General features: G+C 39.2%; 1 protein-coding gene across 5 annotated transcripts in view; it reads left to right on the plus strand.

Annotated features, from left to right (window-relative positions):
- The window catches only part of ARHGEF28 (Rho guanine nucleotide exchange factor 28), a 265,920-nt gene that overhangs the window by 207,477 nt on the left and 38,932 nt on the right, over nt 1-19,511 (plus strand). For all 5 annotated transcript variants that reach the window (XM_045566117.1, XM_045566119.1, XM_045566118.1 and 2 more), the window contains 8 exons: nt 2,323-2,445; nt 3,609-3,726; nt 6,357-6,611; nt 8,129-8,205; nt 11,582-11,760; nt 12,888-12,979; nt 14,133-14,315; nt 17,845-17,976. In XM_045566117.1, coding sequence (XP_045422073.1) covers nt 2,323-2,445; nt 3,609-3,726; nt 6,357-6,611; nt 8,129-8,205; nt 11,582-11,760; nt 12,888-12,979; nt 14,133-14,315; nt 17,845-17,976 — 1,159 coding nt within the window. The remainder of the gene's footprint in view (nt 1-2,322; nt 2,446-3,608; nt 3,727-6,356; nt 6,612-8,128; nt 8,206-11,581; nt 11,761-12,887; nt 12,980-14,132; nt 14,316-17,844; nt 17,977-19,511) is intronic.

Below are 19,511 nucleotides of genomic sequence, written 5' to 3' on the forward strand. Positions count from 1 at the left end.
ACTGTGATTGTTTCCAGATGCATTTGGTTTTCTTTTATTTGACATTGGTCTTCAGGACTGATGCCTAAGAGCTTTTAACAGCCAGTGCCTGACTCCTCTGTGTGTTACAGGACTTGGTCAATCATCTGTGGCCCTGTTGCTGTCCCCACCAAGAGTCACAGCCATAAAGTAATTCCCTTATGAAAAGTCTACTTAGACTTTTTGATGTGATGGGCTCTCCAATAACGTGGCTCCCCCACTGGGCCTGTGATGGTTTCATTAATGTCTCCAAGACATTATATTGGCTCATTTCAGGAAGGGTTGTATGGTAACTGTATGTTTAGTTTTATAAGAAACTGCCAACTGTTTTCCAGAGTGGCCATACCGCTTTACATTCCCATGAACAATGTATAAGTAATTCAGTTTCTCCACATCCTCACCAGCATTTGATGTTGTCACTGTTGTTTTTATTGCAGCTATTCTAAGAGGTATAAAGTGATATCTCATTGTGGTTCAAATTGCACTTCCCTAATGGCTAATGATATTGAGCATCTCTTCATGTGCTTATTTGCCATCTGTATATCCTTTTTGGTAAAATGTCTATGTCTTTTTCCTATTTTCTGATTGGATTTTTGTTTTCTTACTGTTGAATATTGAGATTTCTTTACATGTCTGATGTGTAATTGGCAAATACTTTCTTCAGATCTGTAACTTGTCTTCTCATTCTCTAATTTTGATGAAATCCAGTTTGTCAGTTTTTTTTTTTAAGGATTGTGCTGTTGGTTTCAAGTCTAAGAACTCTTTGTCTAGCCATAGGTCCCAAAGATTTTCTTTTTCTTTCTTTTTCTAAAATTTTTATAGTTTTATATTTGACACCTAAGTTTGTGTTCCATTTTGAGTTAATTTTTCTACAAGGCTATGAAACTAAATAGGTTGAGGTTCTTTTTTTGGTTGGGGGGAGTCTGGATGTCTAATTGCTCCAGGACTATTTGTTGAAAAGGCTATCCTTCCTCCATTGAATGCTTTTGTGCCTTTGTCAAAAATCACAGGAGCATTCTAGATTCCTGTTCTGTTTCACTCATCTGTGTGCCTATCTTTCCATACAGCCTTAATAACTGTAGCTAGATAATAAATCTTGAAATTAGAGGATTGAGTCCTTCCACTTTATTCTTTTTTTTTACGTTATTTAAGCTATTCTAGTTCCTTTGTCTTTTCATATCAATTCAAGAATAGTCTGAATAGTTTTGTCTGTATTTACAAAAAGCTTACTGGGATTTTGAGAAGAATTGCATTAAACCTGTATGTTAATTTGGAAAGAATTGACATCTTTATTATTTCGAGTCTTCCAACCCATGAACGTTGTGTAACTCTCTGTTTATTTAGAGCTTTGATTTCTTTCACCTGCATTGTATACTTTTCAGCATACAAGTCCTGTGTATGTTTTGATAGACTCATACCTAATTTTTTTTTGAGTGATTGTAAGTGATATAAAATCATCTTTTGAGATATATTTACCCCAAGCATAGATAAAAAACTGTAAGCAAAGATGAAAAGACTAGTGATGGTGATATAAAACTCTAAGTACTTTTCAAGGGTCAGGGTGGATATGATCTGTGCACATAAGGCTATCATAGTCTAAAAAATTGGTATTCAAATCATTCGGTTAGTTCTCTCCACACCACCTTGTGATTCTAACCTGGTTTCTGTGTAGATTTCTCTAAGGATATTTTTCTATAAGTCAGGCTTATTGAAACATCCAGAGCACATCTCTACTTCTCTTCATTAGTTAATAAATTGGCATTCTGGTTTCATCTTAGCTAACAATGGGCTGCATCTTGATCCACTTGTAATGTGCAAACAAAAATCAAATTCCCTACTGAGTATTGAGTCCATGGACGTTGGTCAGTAGCCAATGTAAATACCAACTACAACTGGTGATTTTTTGGGGAGGCCAGACCTTCCTGAAGGTCCCAAATATTGCCACATACCCTTTCTTCAATCTATAAAAGTATTAAAACTACAAATTGAAATGATAAATTTGCACAAAAGCTAAAAAACAAATGAGAGAGAATAGAAGACATCAAATGTTTTTCATTTGGCTATTTGATAGTTGTATTAGTTCAGAATAATATAAATATGTTTGGTTGACCCTTACCACTCAGCTACTTTTATTTTAATTTAAAAAGTGTTTGGGGGAAGAGAAGTGATTGTGTTCAGAAATCCCATGATGCTTATTCTTTATTTGCAAAGAACGTTTTGAAATATGTGAAAAATTACATGATCTGTTCTGCATTTAGAACTTACTAAATTTATAAGCCATTATTTAAATCTTATTCTTCTCAGTTTTCAGAAGAAAATGCAAGTAAAATGAAGAAAATATATGGAGAATTCTGTAGTCACCACAAAGAAGCTGTTAACCTCTTTAAGGAACTCCAGCAGAATAAAAAGTTTCAGAATTTCATTAAGGCAAGTATTTTAAAACTTTATTACAAAGTGATAAACCAGCATGGAGAAATAGTTTCTGCTTGTTTCTTATAAGACTTAAACAAGTTTCCTATCTAGGTGATGTTTTTCAGGGAAAGGAGATGGAAAAGTCTCTTTTTCAGTGTTGGTAAAATATTTCTCCTATATCATTTCCTTTTGTGTCTTACATTTGGGAGATTATGCTCTATAAACTTCTGAGAATATTGGTCATATCCTGGGAAGCTGTTTCATGCCCTGACAAGTTACACATCAGAAAAACCAAAGTAAAAATAAACAATCCACCCAACTTCCACTGAATTAGTTTGAAGCAATCATAACGTCATACAATTTCATATTTAATCTCCAAACAATATATCTTAAAAAATTACAATGACATTATCACAAAATAAATTAATAATAATTTCTTGATATCTTCAAATTTCACTGATTATCTCATAAAATTAGGTTGCTTAAATCAGGATGTGACGAAGGTTCACGTATTGTATATGGTAGCTAGACCTCTAAAATCTCTTTGAATTTGAATGCTCTCCCTCCTTTCCTCTGCTTCCAATTTATTTGTTGAAGAAATTTGTCCTATAAAATTTCCTGGATTCTAAATTTTTATCTGCCATTTTAAGAATGCTACTGGATTCTACTCCCTTTTTTTCCCACCTAAGTGTGTGTTGAGGACTTGAAAACTTAAGTAATACTTTGAGATTTTTAGAAAAAAATTGCCCAGACTAGAGGGAACTTTAAGTGTTATAATGAATGATAACAAATGTAGGGGATGACTTGTTGGAGAAAGAAATAGTACACCACAAACTCAAGTTCAAAATCTAACTTTGATTTCTGCTTTTCAAAAACTTTTGCTATTCATGGATTCCGGAATTTAGAAGTATTAGAACTTGCTGACTTTTGGAATTACCTACAAACACATTAGAGTAACTTGAAACTTTTTGAAATCTTGGAGAGTTAGGGTATTGAAATTAATGACAAAGTATACAATTTAAATTAACAACAATGCTTTGTTTTAATTAATGACAATATTATGTTAAGTATGAATAGAATTGTACTGTTGCAGATTCTTTGTGTTGTTAAATTCACAGCTGCAAAGTAAATACAAGTAGAATTTGTATATATAAAAATGTATATATATATTTTTTAAGCTCCGAAATAGTAATCTTTTGGCTCGACGCCGAGGAATTCCAGAGTGCATTCTGCTGGTCACTCAGCGCATCACAAAATACCCTGTCTTGGTGGAAAGGATATTGCAGTACACAAAGGGTGAGTTATGACTTCTGGACAAACATTTGACTCTCTTATTAGTTTTAAACATAGCTTAATGTCCTAAACGGCTATACATGTTTCTGGCCTCTGAGTCATAAAGAATTTCATTATGGCTCAACTATTAAAGCCTTAGAATTTGGATTCATTTAAAAAAACTGTCTTTTATAATATAACACAGCTTGGCTAATGGTCTAAATTTCTACAAGTAGCCCAAGCCAAGCAGCTTCTTCATCTTTGACCCTGCCTTTCCTCTCTATATTTTCCCTATAAGAAGACTATCAATAATTAAACATGTATTAGTGCAATGAATGAATAAATAAAAATGTCTAATCCTCAAGCTAGAGTATTGCTCTTGAGTAAAAATAATTGTTAGGGTGATAGTGTGTTATGTCAACAAGGAATGGTGTAAATGTGTATTGCCATTGTATGTACTTGGCTCTGCCACTCATTAGTTGGGCAAGTTAATTAAAGGAGCCTCAGTTTTCTCTACTACAAAATGAGAATAGTAATCCTAACCTTATGGAATTGTTTTGAAGATTAAATGTGATTGTCTCAGGAAGTGCCCAGTGTAGAGCCTGGTATAAAAAAGGTGCTCAATAAGTGGAGCTGTTTTTATTGCATTCATTATTATCAGTTGACTTAGAGATAATTAAAATGGTAATGAGATCTTAAATGCCCATGCTACAAAACTCAACTTATTATTTTTTTTTTTTTGGAAGGGGTCTAGGTGAATAGATATGTATGATTTATTCTTTTCATTGTTTCAGTCACATTTAGGACTAAGTTCAGGCAGGAATGGTAGTATCTATTCCTTATGTCCCATACTTATTGTTCCTGTGCAAGAGAATATAAACATATAAAAAGAAAAGCCTCATAAATCTTATTCTCAGCAAAAGAATGCAAACAAAATTAAAGCTTTTCAATTTGTAATATGTTTATATTCTCTTTTCACAACACCTCAAAGACTAAAATCTGCTACCCCAAAGGTCATCCCATGTAAGATTCCTGGTAGAATAACAATTACTGGGCACTGTATGTCAGAAACTGCAAGTGTGACTTTTGGCTCCATGGGCACAATCAGCATGGTAGCTGAATGGCCACCTCCTCCTTTGGTCAGTACCAATGGGCAGTTACTCCCTGGGCTTCTGGGGACATGGGTTCACAGGAGTCTCTTACAGCAGTGCTCCTCAAACCTTATTGGCCATGCCCTTCACTTGGGCATCTGGTTTACATCAGATTCTGATTCAGTATCTCTGGGATGAGGCTCAAGGTAAACACTTCTAACAAGACTCCCAGGTGCTGCTACTCTTTGAGGAGCAAGGCGTGATAAGACAGTAATTTGCCCCCAAAGGTCAAAAGACTTTGAGCCCTTTCTTGCCTTAGACCAGGTCACATGAAGCTCAATTCTGATAGTTTCTCTACTCAGCTTTCCTGTCTATGACATACGGTTTTTAGATATAAAAACCTTTCTTTGTAGGGGAGGGGCTTAGTGGGGGTGAGGGATAGTGAAGTGGTGATTGTGTTCTCTGACAGGCAGTGAGAAAGGGTCTTCCATATGAAAGATGGGTATCGGGATCTGCTCCTTGAGATTTTCTGATAAAACCCTCATGCAACATTTAGAACCTGGAAATGTTTAGACCCTTTGGAGGACTCATTCCCTTTCCACTTGACTGTTATTTCTAACAGTTTTTTTCCTGCTGCTCTAGAAACCTTTGGTTTATCTGCCAGTTTTTCTTTTTTTCTCTCATTCCTAGTACCTGTGACCTCCAGAAACTTTACTTTTCAGTTCTAGTCATCTCAATAAACATCAACTAGGTGGTCTTTATCATCAAATAGAGAAAATAGCTAATTCATCTTATCTGTTCCAGAAATTCCTCCACAGTATTTTCTTAAGTTAATCTAGAGATAAGAACAGGTGGCCAATGTTTTAAAGAATAACAACCGAAATCAATGATTGTTTGCTCTTGGCATGAGCATGGATGACCTACCCATTAGGCACAATGCCTAGAAAATATTTTAATTTCTTTAGCAATCAGAAGAGAAAAATTTTAGGTCAAGGAAAGTGGCTTAATTATAAAAGTAATATATTCATATTTAAGCTAATGCAGTTATAAAATATAATTTTGAATATCATTTTTGTGGAGGAAGGGATCCAGAAAGGCAGATGAGTTTGGGGCCATTCAAGTCACACTGTGGCTCTGTTACTGAGAGGCTGCTGGCTTGGCCCTGCAGCTGGGTTAAGTTCTAAGAAACTTGGTGTGAGGATGACTTGAAATTAACTGTGTCTGGGAAGGTGGAAGGAAGGCGTAAGTTAGTATATGACCCATTCCCTGCTCTAGGGGGAAGGTCAGATCCACCCCTAGAACTCAGACGTCTCATTATCATCTGAAATACCTTTAATAATGCAAATCTTTTGTAATCAAATATTTGGATGGAGTTTGTTTTTTGGGGGGAGGGAATGAGAAAGTATAGGGTGATAGTATTGTAATTGAATTTATTCCAACATTTTTCTTATGGGAATTTTGTTATTTGGATGATACATTTAAGTATAAAGACTAAAGAAAAAATTTTCTTCCTTAGCACTCTGGCTTATTGTATAGTGTTCTTTGTTTCTTTTTTTCATGCAGAAGGAACTGAAGAACATAAAGACTTATGCAAAGCTCTTTGCTTAATCAAAGACATGATTGCAACAGTGGATTTAAAAGTCAACGAATATGAGAAAAACCAAAAATGGCTTGAGATCTTAAATAAAATTGAAAACAAAACATGCACAAAGCTCAAAAATGGCCATGTGTTTAGGAAGCAGGCACTAATAAGTAAAGAAAGGACTCTGTTATACGATGGCCTTGTTTACTGGAAAACTGCCACAGGTCGTTTCAAAGGTACTATGGCTCTACCAGACCAATTTCTCTTTCTTTCCTACATGTTATTCATTCAACAGAGAATAGATTTTCAAAAGAAAAATGTTTCATAAGTACAGGCACACATACACAAAGCCTTGTGAATTTCGATAGTTAAGCATAGACAATGATATAAATCTATGGTGAGAGTTTGCTGCCCCAAGCTAAAACCTTTATATATATTTTATGAATTTGCAAGTTTATGATGTCTAAAATCAAAGGAACTGAGAGTTCTCCTAATTGTTGGCACAGAAGTATTATTCTGGCAAATGTGTTGTGTTGAAAGCAAGGCAGTACACCTACGCACTTAGGGTCTGTTGCATGCCAAGCCAGCCTGGGGACTGTCAGAACATGGAGGGGAGACATGAAAAGAACTCTGAATGTCATCTTTGTTACTGAGTAACAGAATCCATCCATTTGCATGCTGACACTGGTGTAACTCTTCCTCAGTGCTACTGTTTGTTAACGGGCATGAACTCGACTCTATTAATCTGGTTACAGTCTAGACCAGTTTATTCCAATTCTTAAGGACTGATTATGTGGCACATTGCCTGATGCAGGCTTTCTCACCCCGGTCACACACTAGAATCACCTCTGGAGCTTAAAAAAGTTGCTAATGTGCAAATCTCCTCCCAGAGATTCTAATCTTTTCTTGATGTAGGGATGAAGCCCTAGCCCAAGGGTTGTTGAAAAGCTCTTCAGATGAGTCTACTGTGCAGCCAGGATCAGAACCACTGTTTCTAGCGCTTCATCTTAATAACTTCCTTGGGTAAGCAATGAGAAGAAGAGGTGGTTAAATTCTAGTTACTCAAAGATTACCCTTGGGAGGATGATCAAGTTTTGATGGAGGCTACAACTAGTGTCTGAAATGGGATTTGTTGATCAGCAACTTACAATGTTGTATTGAAAAAATATTAACCGCAATCTGTGGATCTATTATTGCTCCAAGTCATTCACTCTGTATCCATTTAGTGGAATCAGTTTGGTAACTGTGTGTTAGACTGTGTAGTGAAGATGAGTTCTTGTGTGCAATTGGTAAGGGAAGTGTGGAATCTTAAACCTCACTCAGATCTAGATGACACAAAGTAGCAGATCTGCATATGTAAGTTGAGGCAGAAGCTTCCCTCTTACATATTCAGTTAAGCACTTTTGCCCCCTAAAGGTAAGGGTTTACCGCATTCTATTAGAACTTCCTTTTTTTTGAATATTTGTCTTCTGTTTTGAAAGCTACTGTATTAAATTTTGCTGCTGATTTAGCTATACCTGCAGTTATACACACAAACACACACACTTAAACACAGCTTTCTACTAAGTTACCTATAGCATATATCTTTGGCTATCATAATGCAAGTGTTTTTATAAAAAGTTTTCATAAACTTTCACAGTCTTTTTATTTTTATTAAATTTATTTAAATTTCAAGTATGAAATCAGAATATTTAATGAAGGCATTTGAACTGTAATTTCCTTCATTAATACTAGTAATGTTTTTTCTTTGAAGATATCCTAGCTCTACTTCTAACTGATGTGCTGCTGTTTTTACAAGAAAAAGACCAGAAATACATCTTTGCAGCTGTTGTAAGTATTTGACCATGTGATATATTTTAAAAAATATGTTTAATCACACATTTTCTTGAAAAATGCCTGAAATTCCTAGTGAAATAAAATGGTTACAGGCAAGTATTAACATATGCTTCTGCTATATTCCCATTATTATTTGTGTTTGCAGTATTTAGTAACAAGCCTCTAATTGGGTCGAATTAGTATGATAAATGCTGATTTATCACAGCCAGTGCTGGCAGTCAGCTGGTCTAGCAGTTTCACTAATTGTGAAGATATTGGAGCCCTTTGGTACCAGTCTGTGAAGAGGTACTTCTCTGATCCTTGCAAGTACCCGCTTGTCATCTGGCTATCTCGGTCTTTCCTCCAGAACCACCCTTGCCTTGACTCCAAACTCCCCTCTCTCAGATCTAGCAACTAAAGTGTTAATGCTGGGTGCAGCGGATCACTCCCAGCACCTGGCAATCTCCATCCATTGCCCTTGCTTGTTAAGCCTATTCATAGCTGCCATGGCATTCCTTCTGCCAAACAAGAGAACGCCATCCTGCTACCTAAAGTTTAAAGAAGATTCTTTCTTATTTTTACTAAAATGGCTACTAATGACTGAAGGTGTTCATGGAACACTTATCTTTGTAGTGTGTTAGATTAATCTCATTGCCAGCACATAGTTAGAATTAGACTAGCAATGAAACCAGCATTTTACAGCATTTCTTACACAAAATCTGCGTGGTCCAAAATTACTTGGAGAAGGAAAATGTCAGCAATGAACTCCTTGTTAGCATCATAGAAAATCAGGCCCTATCAGAGGAAAGAATCCAAGACACAACACCAATGAGGGCAATATAATGGCGGCTCTCTACAATGCTGGTGTTTATCATCCATTGGATGATAGGATATTTGGGTGCCATTAGCAGATATCATTATTTCCAACTGGTTTTGAAAATTCAAAGCTTAATGAAGCTTCTGTTAAAGCAAAGAAGCAAGTCTGCCCAGTGGTGGGATTCTAGGGGGAAGAGGCTGGGGCAGGGTTACATCTGCCTTTCTGTGCTTGTCAGGTCGGCTTGAAAACCTTCTTCATCCTGTTGGGCACGTTGCCTCTCATTGGCACAGTGATACTGAGCTGTATAAACGTCAAAGACTTTTTCACAGAGCTATACTGGAGGATAATAAGAAGACTTAAACAAGTCCCCCGTCCCCAATCCGTTTGAATTATATCTATTGTAAATGTCATGAAAACTGACTGATCTGTCCAGTGGCCTCTCTATGCTATTATCTGGTTTGCTACATAGAGAAAATAAGTGGGAAGATGAGCATCATTTTGCTTAACCTATGGGATGGTGAGGGCCATGCTAGCAAAGGAAAAAAATTCACATCGCATCTTTATGGAAACCAATGTTCCTTCAACATGAGAGACCTAAAAGAGAAGCAAATTCTGCTTCTTGGGTGGTATCACAGGCCAGTGTCCTGCTGAATGATCATGAAGTCGACACAGTGTAATATTGTGGGGAACTGAAGCATTAGCTAGGGGTATACACATCTGGATTTTCTAGTTCCTACCCTAGTATTTTAGAACATTATCCTCACCCTAGTACACACAAGTGAGATTCTCCACTTCTTATACCATTTAGAAAAAACTTCTTTAGTAGTTGCTTATCTTGCTACATGTTATGGAAACATGGTAAGTTTGGAAATAGCTAGAAGATAAGCAGCTGAAAATAGCAAGCAGACAGATGTGTGACTTCCCTTCCTGGAGATTTAATTTGAATTTTTATTCATCTTTAGTATTTGTGCATGATATCGTGAACACTGATGGACACATCTTGGATGCCTCCTGGTCTGATGGTGATTAAATGAGTGCTACTTTCTGCCCACTTACCTATACTTCACTTTTAAAAGATCTTATCCTGCCACATCCTCTCCTCCAGAAACACTGACCAACTGGTTCAAATAATTTTACTCTTGCTCATGTCTTAAGCAAGTCAAATCCACTCTGCCTTTTTATGTACCGAGACCATTTACCTTGTAAGAGGAAGCTAAAACTGTACATTGAGTCAGAAAAAAGAGATAAGGTCTTGGAAAGTAGATTCACAATAGAATAAGGAATATTGATAATGCTCAGAGGATCTCCCTAATTAGAAAAGGCAGTATGCACACAAAAAGCTCTTCCACAAAGCTGCCTTTGTTTGCATTTTCAGAGGCAGAGCACAGGACTGGGTAGACTAGTGGTCTTGTCCCATCATATTTTTTCTGGTGCTACTCCAAGAAGAGTGGGGTGAGGAGTTCTCTGGTTATACCCTGGCACACAACGTCAGATGTGCTCAAGCTGTGTAATGCTGGAGAAGCTACAAGCCAGCACCAAAGAGTCAGCACTTGAGCACAGAGTGGCATGTTCTGGATCAAGGCATCGCTTAGTCCATGAGGGAGACACAAAACCACCCAGTGCAACCAACTCTATAAACAGTGGTGGAAGCCACAAACCAAAGCAGATTTTGCATATTACCCGCAAAACTGTTCATCCTGAGGGCATTCTTTTGGCCATTCTTTCAACTACTGCTACCTAGCAAGTCAGTGTCACCAGTGTTGTGTTCATCTTTGAATCCCCCATGCTTAAAAAGAGACACAGGAGGATCACAGTAAATGCTGGTAGAAGAGGGGCTTTCATCATGGCTTAGCTGCCAGATTGTAGCCTTTCTTCCCCTCTGGTAGAATTATGTAAAAGTAGTTCTAACTATTGACATGTTTTGAGTGCCTGCTCTATGCAAGGCTATGTGCTACGCATAGGCAGATGAATTAGACCGATTCCCACCCATGAAGGGCTCATCTGGTTGGTGAGAAGAGGCCTTTGCAGGTAGAACTCTAGAAGCTGTGTTGCTGCGATCTGCATGACAATAGCAGAATAGGTTGGCTGTGCCCTACCTATTCTTACCTTCCACTTTTACAATCTACCTTTGGTTTCTGGACTTCTGTTCCTATCACCTTATTGAAATGGTGTTACTGTAAACTGCCCAATCCAATGGACTCTTTAGGTCCTCCATCCTTCTCAATCTCTTTGTGATTTTTGATATGCTGTTTCCTATTCCATGCCCTTCTAGAAAAATTCCTCCTCCCTTCACTGTGGTATTTTGATATTTTTTTCTTCTCTCATTCTGTCTTTTTAAAAGTTGTCCATTTAAACCACTAATTCTTAAGGACCAACATCCCCCTAAATCCTGTCTTTCTCTCCTCTCTTCTTCATACCTCTCCACTAGAGATCTTACCAGCTTCTGCAGCTCTTTTGAAAAGGTTGAAAGTGAAAAAAGGAAAAAGTACAGTTGCTTTCTTTAGCTCATATTTCGTGAGAGCCTTCCTTTAGACAGGATGCTGTTTCATCTGCACATTTTTCTATTTTATGTAGGATCAGAAGCCATCAGTTATTTCGCTTCAAAAGCTTATTGCTAGAGAAGTTGCTAATGAGGAGAGAGGAATGTTTCTGATCAGTGCTTCATCTGCTGGGCCCGAGATGTATGAAATTCACACTAATTCCAAGGAGGAACGAAACAACTGGATGAGACGGATCCAGCAGGCAGTAGAAAGGTAACATTTCTGTCCATAATCTATGGAACAAACTTGCTCAATTGGGAACAATATTCTAACCATGTCTCCTCTGCATGAAAACTTTCCTCTGCCAGAGAGGTCTGCTCCCTGCCCCCTGCCCCCACCTGCGATAGTCCCCCATCTACAGCCTTGGCCTCTGCACCTCCCTGCATGTAACGCCCTCGCCTCCCTCTGCCTGCGTGAGCCCCGCCTGGCTTTGATGCAGCTCAAGCCTCCCTTCTTTCGTGAAGACCTCTTCAGTCCGAGTGGTCTCTCCTTTACCTGAAATCCTTTAACACCTGCTCTCTGAAGCATTTACTTGGTACTTGTCATATATTGCCATGTTGCTATTACCTTTTTTATGTCTCTGTGTGTGTATGTGTATGTGTGTGTGTGTGTGTGTGTGTGTGTGTGTTCATTTAATTAGATTGGAAGCTCCTTGAGGGCAGGGACCATGTCTTATGTTTCTTCTAGTACTGAAGAATCATTCAATAAATGTTGCTAAATTGGTGGATCTAAAGTGTTCTAAGTCAATTTATTACTGATTGCTTGTGCAAGGACAATTTTTATAAATGAGAACGCAAGGGTGGGAGTGATCATTCTCAACAGTAATTTCATTAGTTAGATCTTGATGTTATAGAAAATTCCTCCACCTCCACTGTACCCCATCTGATCTGGTACCTGACATTTATCCCCTACAACCCTTCCACTCTACCCCATTAAGAATAGAAATTCCCAAATGTAGTGAAAAGTAAAACTGTTTATTTTAGTTATACTTAGTGCCAGTGTTGGTATTGTGTGTGTGTGTGTATGTGTGTGTGTGTGTGTGTGTGTGTGTGTGTGTGTGTGTGTGTGAGGGAGAGAGAGAGAGAGAGAATGTTTGTGTTTGTTGGAATATTTGAGTCATCCTGTACTGTTGACTTTGAGGGCCATGTTATATTATGCAAAGTCATTTACGTACTCAAGAAAACCAAGTCTCTTGGCCAGGGAGCATGATGAATTCTCTCTGTGTTGAATTTTTCTCCTTTATGAATAATTCTAATGCCAAGTTCCCATGTTTTTCTAATGAACCTACAGATACTTGGATTCAGCTTCAGTTATGTCTCTTGACTTTTTGTCTTTTAAAGTTGCCCAGAAGAAGAAGGGGGAAGGACCAGTGAATCTGATGAAGAAAGGAGGAAAGCTGAAGCCAGAGTGGCCAAAATTCAGCAATGTCAAGGTAGAGTGCAGGCACTTCTGGCTTCCCGGTTGTGTGCTGTTCTCCTTGGGTACTGGGAAAGCCCAAGTGTCATGAACAGAAGGTTATGACTAAGCCATTATTTCTGTACACCTAAGGTTCACCCTGACCATCCTCCTTCTACAAATTTATTTGCACTGGAAATACTCAAATAAGATGACTTTCTCTCCTCTTCCACCTTAGTGATTAAAATATACATAAAAATACACATGACATATATGAAACAGTAAATGTGAGCAGTGTGGTGCAGCTGAGCATTGGAATTGTTGATGGTTTAATTTTAGGTCTCAGCACTGTCATGTCATCATTGTATGACTTTGGACAAGGAACCCAATAGGTCCAGCTCTCTGTTTCCAAATCTGTGAAGTACAGAAATGAGTTTGGTGATTCTCCACTCTTCCTTGACATTGGAATCACTTAGGGGGGAGGTCTTTAAGTTACTGATGCCTGGGCCCCACCGTCAACCCATGAAAACAGAATGTTCTGGGAGTTGAATACTGTCGACTTCAGTATTTTAAACTCTCCCCAGGTGATTCCAAGGTACAGAGAGGTCTGAGAATTCCTGGATTAGATGCCAAAGTCCCTTTGAACTTTAAGAATTCTGTAACATGTTGAAATCAGAAGAAAACGATGCATGCAAAGATTGGTCAAACAAATTAGATGTTTAGAAACAAAAACATAAGTCGGCATGTTTGGTTTTGACCAAAACTGGCCGAAGCCTGAGTGGTTTCAGGCCTTTGCATTGTTTTCTCTTGTGGGTATTCAGTCATCATGGACAATGCTGTCTCAATTTTCATTCCTGAGCTTGATGTTTAGTCTTAATAGAAAACAGCCTGAATAAACAAAGAATAGCTTTGCAAGTTTTTCTGGAATTAGGAGAACGGGAAAGAAACCTTATTTACAGAAAAGATGATGGAAGCTGAGAGAGTTGCCAAGTCACTTGCTGGAGGCCACAGTCACTAAGTGGAGTAGTCAGTATTTGAACTTGGGTCTTTTCCACCTAACAACATGGGCTTTGCCTTTTAGATCTTGCTGCTTGCTGATTAGCAACATCTTTATCTTAGAACTTGGATTTTCATAGTTGTTGTTGTATTCATGTAAGTGATAGCCTCACATGGTAAATACTATTTCATAGAAACACTCACTAACCAAGACCAACAAATTTGCACGTATTTGGAGGAAAAGCTACGTATCTACGCTGAGCTTGGAGAATTGAGCGGATTTGAGGATGTCCATCTAGAGCCCCACCTCCTCATTAAACCCGACCCGGGGGAGCCTCCCCAGGCAGCCTCATTACTGACAGCAGCACTGAAAGAAGGTAAATTGCTTTGAAAAGGATTTGGGTTGACAAATTCAGAAAATGTTTGTTGAACACCTACTATGTGCCACGCACTGTGGTCTTGGTGCTGAGGATACAGCAGAACAAGACAAAGTCCTTACTGTCCTGCCACTTATATTCTAGAAACAGCAAAATACAAAGAAATAAATGTCAGGTTGTATCAAGTACTACAGAGAAAGATAAGGTGCATAAGGGGACTAGAGGGTGATGGAGTTGGGGCAGCTGTATTTTAGATAGGGTGGCCAGGGGGCCTCTTTGATATAATGACATCTAAGCAGACACGAAGGAAGTGAGAAAGCCGAGTGATGTCTGGGGGAGAGTGTTGCAGGCGAAGGGAGCAGTGGGGACTTGTCTGAGGAACACGAGGAGGACAGTTCGGGGAGACTGCATGAGCATTGGGCTGGGTGGAAGCAGGAGATGAGTCGAGTTAACAAGGGCTGAGATCATATGGACTGAGGTGTGGACTTGGCATTTCATCCTGAGTGGCAGGGAAGCATGATAGAGTTTTGAGTGGAGGAGTGACTGATTTGTGGCTTGAAGGGAACCCACTGACTGCTGTGCAGAGGGTAGACTTAAGGGGGCCAAGTGCAGATGTTGGTAATAACAAGGTCTAGGGCGTAACAGTGGCAGGTGGTGGTGGCTGAGGGAGGGTGGGGGGCAAGATCGCTGGAGATGAGAGAGGCCGGGGGAGGAAGGACTGAGTTCACAGAACTGAAATGACTGAGAATTTTGACCCAATTAGCATTGGAGGGAGGGGAAGAAATTGTGCCAGGTGCTAAATCATTCAAGGAACACAGGCAAGGCACTGGGGGTCCACAGATGAAAGACAGCAGGGAGAGGTGGCGAGTGGTATAATCTGGGGGCAGGAGCTTCAAGGGAGAAAGGAGTTATGGGGATAATGGTCTGGAGGTGACAGTAGAGACAAAGGGCTTGGCAGATAGAACAACCACTGCCTGAGAGCGTGGCAGGGAGGAGGGTTGGTCAATTACAGACCACAGACTACACGCGTCCCACCACCTGTTTTTGTAAATACAGTTTTATTAGAACACAGCCACACTCACTTGTTTGTGTGTTGTCTGTGGCTACTTTTTCCTACAGCGGCAGACACAACAGTTTTGACAGAGACTGTACAGCCCACAAAATCTAAAATATTAACTATCTGGTCCTTTACAGAATATGTTTGCCAAGCTCTGGTTTAGAATCTCAGAATATTAGTATAGAAGAGAATTTAGAAATCATGAGATCTGTCATTTTATGTCACAGTTGAGGAAACTGAGGTCTTGAGAAGGACATAGAGGTTGTCTGACATGGGGTTCCTCGATAGAATCATTCGTTCATCCATTCGTTCATCCATGGCAACTCTGTGTGGTGTTGTGGTGCTGAGGAAGCAGCAATGTTTTCATAAAACTTCTAGTGAGGGAAGACAGACAATACTCAAGGAAACAAAATAACTTCAGAAAGTCATGCGAAAATCAGATGATGGGACTGGGATGAGATGAAGGCTTTGCTTTAGTGAGGTCAGGGACGACGTCTCTGAGGAGGGTGATTTTTGGCATGAGGATTGAGAGATGAGAAGCAGCCAGTTGTCTCGAGGTCTGGGGAGGACCATTCCTGGGCAGAGAGGAGGTAAGTGCAAAGCCCCTGAAGCTGCAGGAACTTGGCATGTTCAAGAAAAGTAAAAAGACCAGGGTGGCATAAGTCAGGGGAGACTGCAGTGACATGAAGTCGGTGGGCTGGGACCAATTCATGGAAGGCCATGGTTTACACACACACACACACACACACACACACACACACACACACACACACACACAGGATGTTATTCCAAATGTGATGGAAAATCTCTGGAAGCTTTTAATCATCCATGTAGCATGGTCTCATTTATGTCTTAAAAAGAATGCTGGCTGCTGAATGGAGATCAGGTTGGGAAGAGCAGAGTCTGCCTAAAGACCTGTTAGGAAGCAGTTATAGAAGTTGAGATGACAGATGTTGGTCTAGACCAGGGATATTGGCAATGGAAATAGAGAGAAGTAGACAGATTCAAAGTACATTTTAGAAATAAATCCAAAAGGATTTTCAAGTGGGTTGACAAGAACCAGTGACCTCATTATACTTGATGAAGCTTTGGTGGAATAAGTCATCCACTCTCAGTTTTAGCCAGTGACTTTAACTTCCTCCCCCACCAAAACTTCCACTAACGCTGAGTTCTAAGTCCATCTGCTTCCATTCCTTTGGCCCACTGTGATAGAGGTGCTGGGGCACAATGGTGGCCCCAGAGCAATGGCGGTACACTGCAGGAGCCACGGATTGGGTAATCTACCCTAAGTCATTGGCCATGAACACCCGGGCTGCAGCTGAGAGACGTAGCAGGGTGAAGTAATCATCTTCTGACAGAGTTTGGCAATGCACCTTGAACGGTCTCCCTCGGTTTTCTCTGCTGGACTGTTTTTCTTCCCTCCTTTCTACTCTTCTGTCTCTGCCTCTTGAATTCCCTTCATCCTTCCAGATCCTGCCCAGTTTTTACCTCCTTTAAAAGCTTTTTCCTAATCCTACTAGCTAGAATAACTCTCCTGCACCTCCACACTACTGTAGCATTTATAATCCTCTAATAACCAGAGGATAGAACTAAGAGCTGATCACATGCTGCTTTGTAGTATAGTTAGTTGTGTGAGTCTCTTTCCTTCTCCAGTCTGTGAACTCTCCTTAATAGTTACCAAGTACCCAACAGCCCCTAGAACAGAGTAGATGTTCCATGAGTATTTTCAAAATTGAATCATCGAACAAGGTGTTTTAGAAATATTTGTAGGGTCTTCAAAATTATGCTATTCTACATGCTAGTCAAACATCTTTTATTGTAAACAAAAACGTCACCCTGTGGGTGTGATGTTTCCTAAGCTAACCTAAGCTAAGCTTGGGATCCTAAGAGCAGCCTTTGGTGCTTGTGTAAAATGTGAATCTCCTTTTCTCCTCTGGACAATCAGGTCCAGCAAGTCTAGAGTGAAGATTGGGAATCTGTATTTTTAAAGGCTAGTTTGGGGAAATAGTCTTTTGAAGAATAACTAATATTTCCGAATAACAGGTTTTAAAATCCTAATGCCTGATATTGCATTTGAATTCATCGAACTATAGGAATTTTTTTCAGCATATTAATGTACTGAAAGTTGCATTTGAGATATTTTTATATAAGTTTATACTTTTTTATTGAGTTAATTTTCTATCATAAAATGATCCTAAAAGTTTTGTTCTAGATTGTGGGTCTGTAAATTTTTTCTGTAATGGGCCAGATAGTAAATATTTTAGGATTTGCAGATCACACAGTGTCTAGGATATATTTGTGTGTGTGTGTGTGTGTGTGTTTTAACAGTCCTTTAAAAATGTAAAAACCATTTTTAGCTCCTGGGCCACATACAAACAGACATAGGCAAATGCAGTTTTCCAAACCCTGGTCTAGATTAAACTGCATACATATATCTGTTTTCTCAATTTATTTTAATTTTTCTATTCTTAGCTGAGAGCCTACAAGTTGCAGTGAAGGCCTCACAGATGAGCGATGTCAGTCAGTCATCCGAGGACGGTTGTGGAGAATCTGTCTTGATGGACACACATGGTTCTCATGATGTCCCAGGATCGCCTACTGCTTGTAAGTGAAAATGCCCTGGCGGTGGGCCCGCACCCCGTGCCCGGCGCTTACAGTGGTCACACAAAATGAAGGCAATGCTTCTGTCCCTATTTGGAGGGGACCGAATGTATTTTTTTAAATTAGAAAAAAACTTTAAAATAAATGTGCTAGCCATAAATAAATATTATATATAAAACAATGACACTGATGTTCCCAGGACGAGGACCTAAAGAGTAATTGGTGGGTTATGCTGCTCTGTTTCCCAGCCGAGTGTTATACCTTCCCCAAACCCTACCCTGCCTCATTTTTGATATGACTTATTGAGTACAGTTTTGAAAGAACTTTTTAACTTTTTTTGTTTTTTAAAAGTCCCTGCAGTCTTTTAGAGAGTAAGTGCTTAAAACTTAATCTCATACATATCACCTGAGAAAACAACCCACAAAATGGAAATATACACAAGCTTCTCTCTCTCTCTCTCTCTCTCTCACACACACACACACACACACACACACACTCCCATTGGGTGCTGTAGTTAAAGGCAGAAGTGCCAGAAAATTTCTTGATCATCCTACATTTTATTTCAGGTCAGAATTCATTTATTAAAACACTGTTTTAATATATTTTAAATACAGAAAAATAGAATGTAGAGAATTGGTTTAGATTCAGAAGCCGCTTATACTGTTACATGTATGGTTGTAAGGTAAATGCTTAGTTCCATAAAGGATTCTAAGATACAAGTGTAAAGAGTATATTTTTCATCATGCATGGGTGGTAAAAACCTTACTTCCCCAACTCCTTATGTGCAGAGGGTAACATGTCTTTAGTAACTAGAGATTGGAAGGTTAAATTGTCTAAGAACTTCTTTAACAACATCCCTTGGTTAATTAAGATATATAGGAGCAATATGGCTTTTTAATTCCATACATTTTTTTTTTTTTACCAGCACCAATAATTATTTTTCCCTCTCGAGTTCTGCTTTATCTAATTCTGGGTTTCTATTTTCAGAATGTGCACATATGTTTTTCATTTTGGCACAGCCCAGATTCATCAGGGGAGTTGTACTGCCCTGGGTGATTTCCTGTTAAAAGAAGAACCTCATTATGCCATTGAGGAAGTTCTATCTAAAAATACATGCAGGGATCTGCTGCTGTCAGCCTCACCCCAGGGACAGCTGGGGAGGCTCCGCTCCACTCCTGCAGCTGCCTGGAGCATGCGGCCGTCCATGCCTTCTCTCCCTGTAGGCCAGGCAGTGAAGTTGTCCCGTCTGTATCTGCATCTCCCAGGACTTGGGAGAGTTCCAAAGGGAAACTCATGGCATTTGCTAGAACCGTTGAGGGCTCTTTACAGACTGGTCAGACAGGGAGATTCAGGTAGAAGAGAGGTACAGGGGCAGGTTGGGGGGGGTCCCATACCCCAAAGGCCACCTCACTTCTGGGCTGGATTGCAATGTGGTGCTATAAGAGTTTGATTTTCTTTATAAAGTTGTTAAGGGCAAAAGAATATTCCTAAAGGAAGATCAATAACTGAATGAGTCAGTTCTGTGCTTGACTTTGAGG

Source organism: Lemur catta, chromosome 12 (genome assembly GCF_020740605.2).
Source record: "Lemur catta isolate mLemCat1 chromosome 12, mLemCat1.pri, whole genome shotgun sequence".
NCBI classification, from domain to species: Eukaryota; Metazoa; Chordata; class Mammalia; order Primates; family Lemuridae; genus Lemur; species Lemur catta.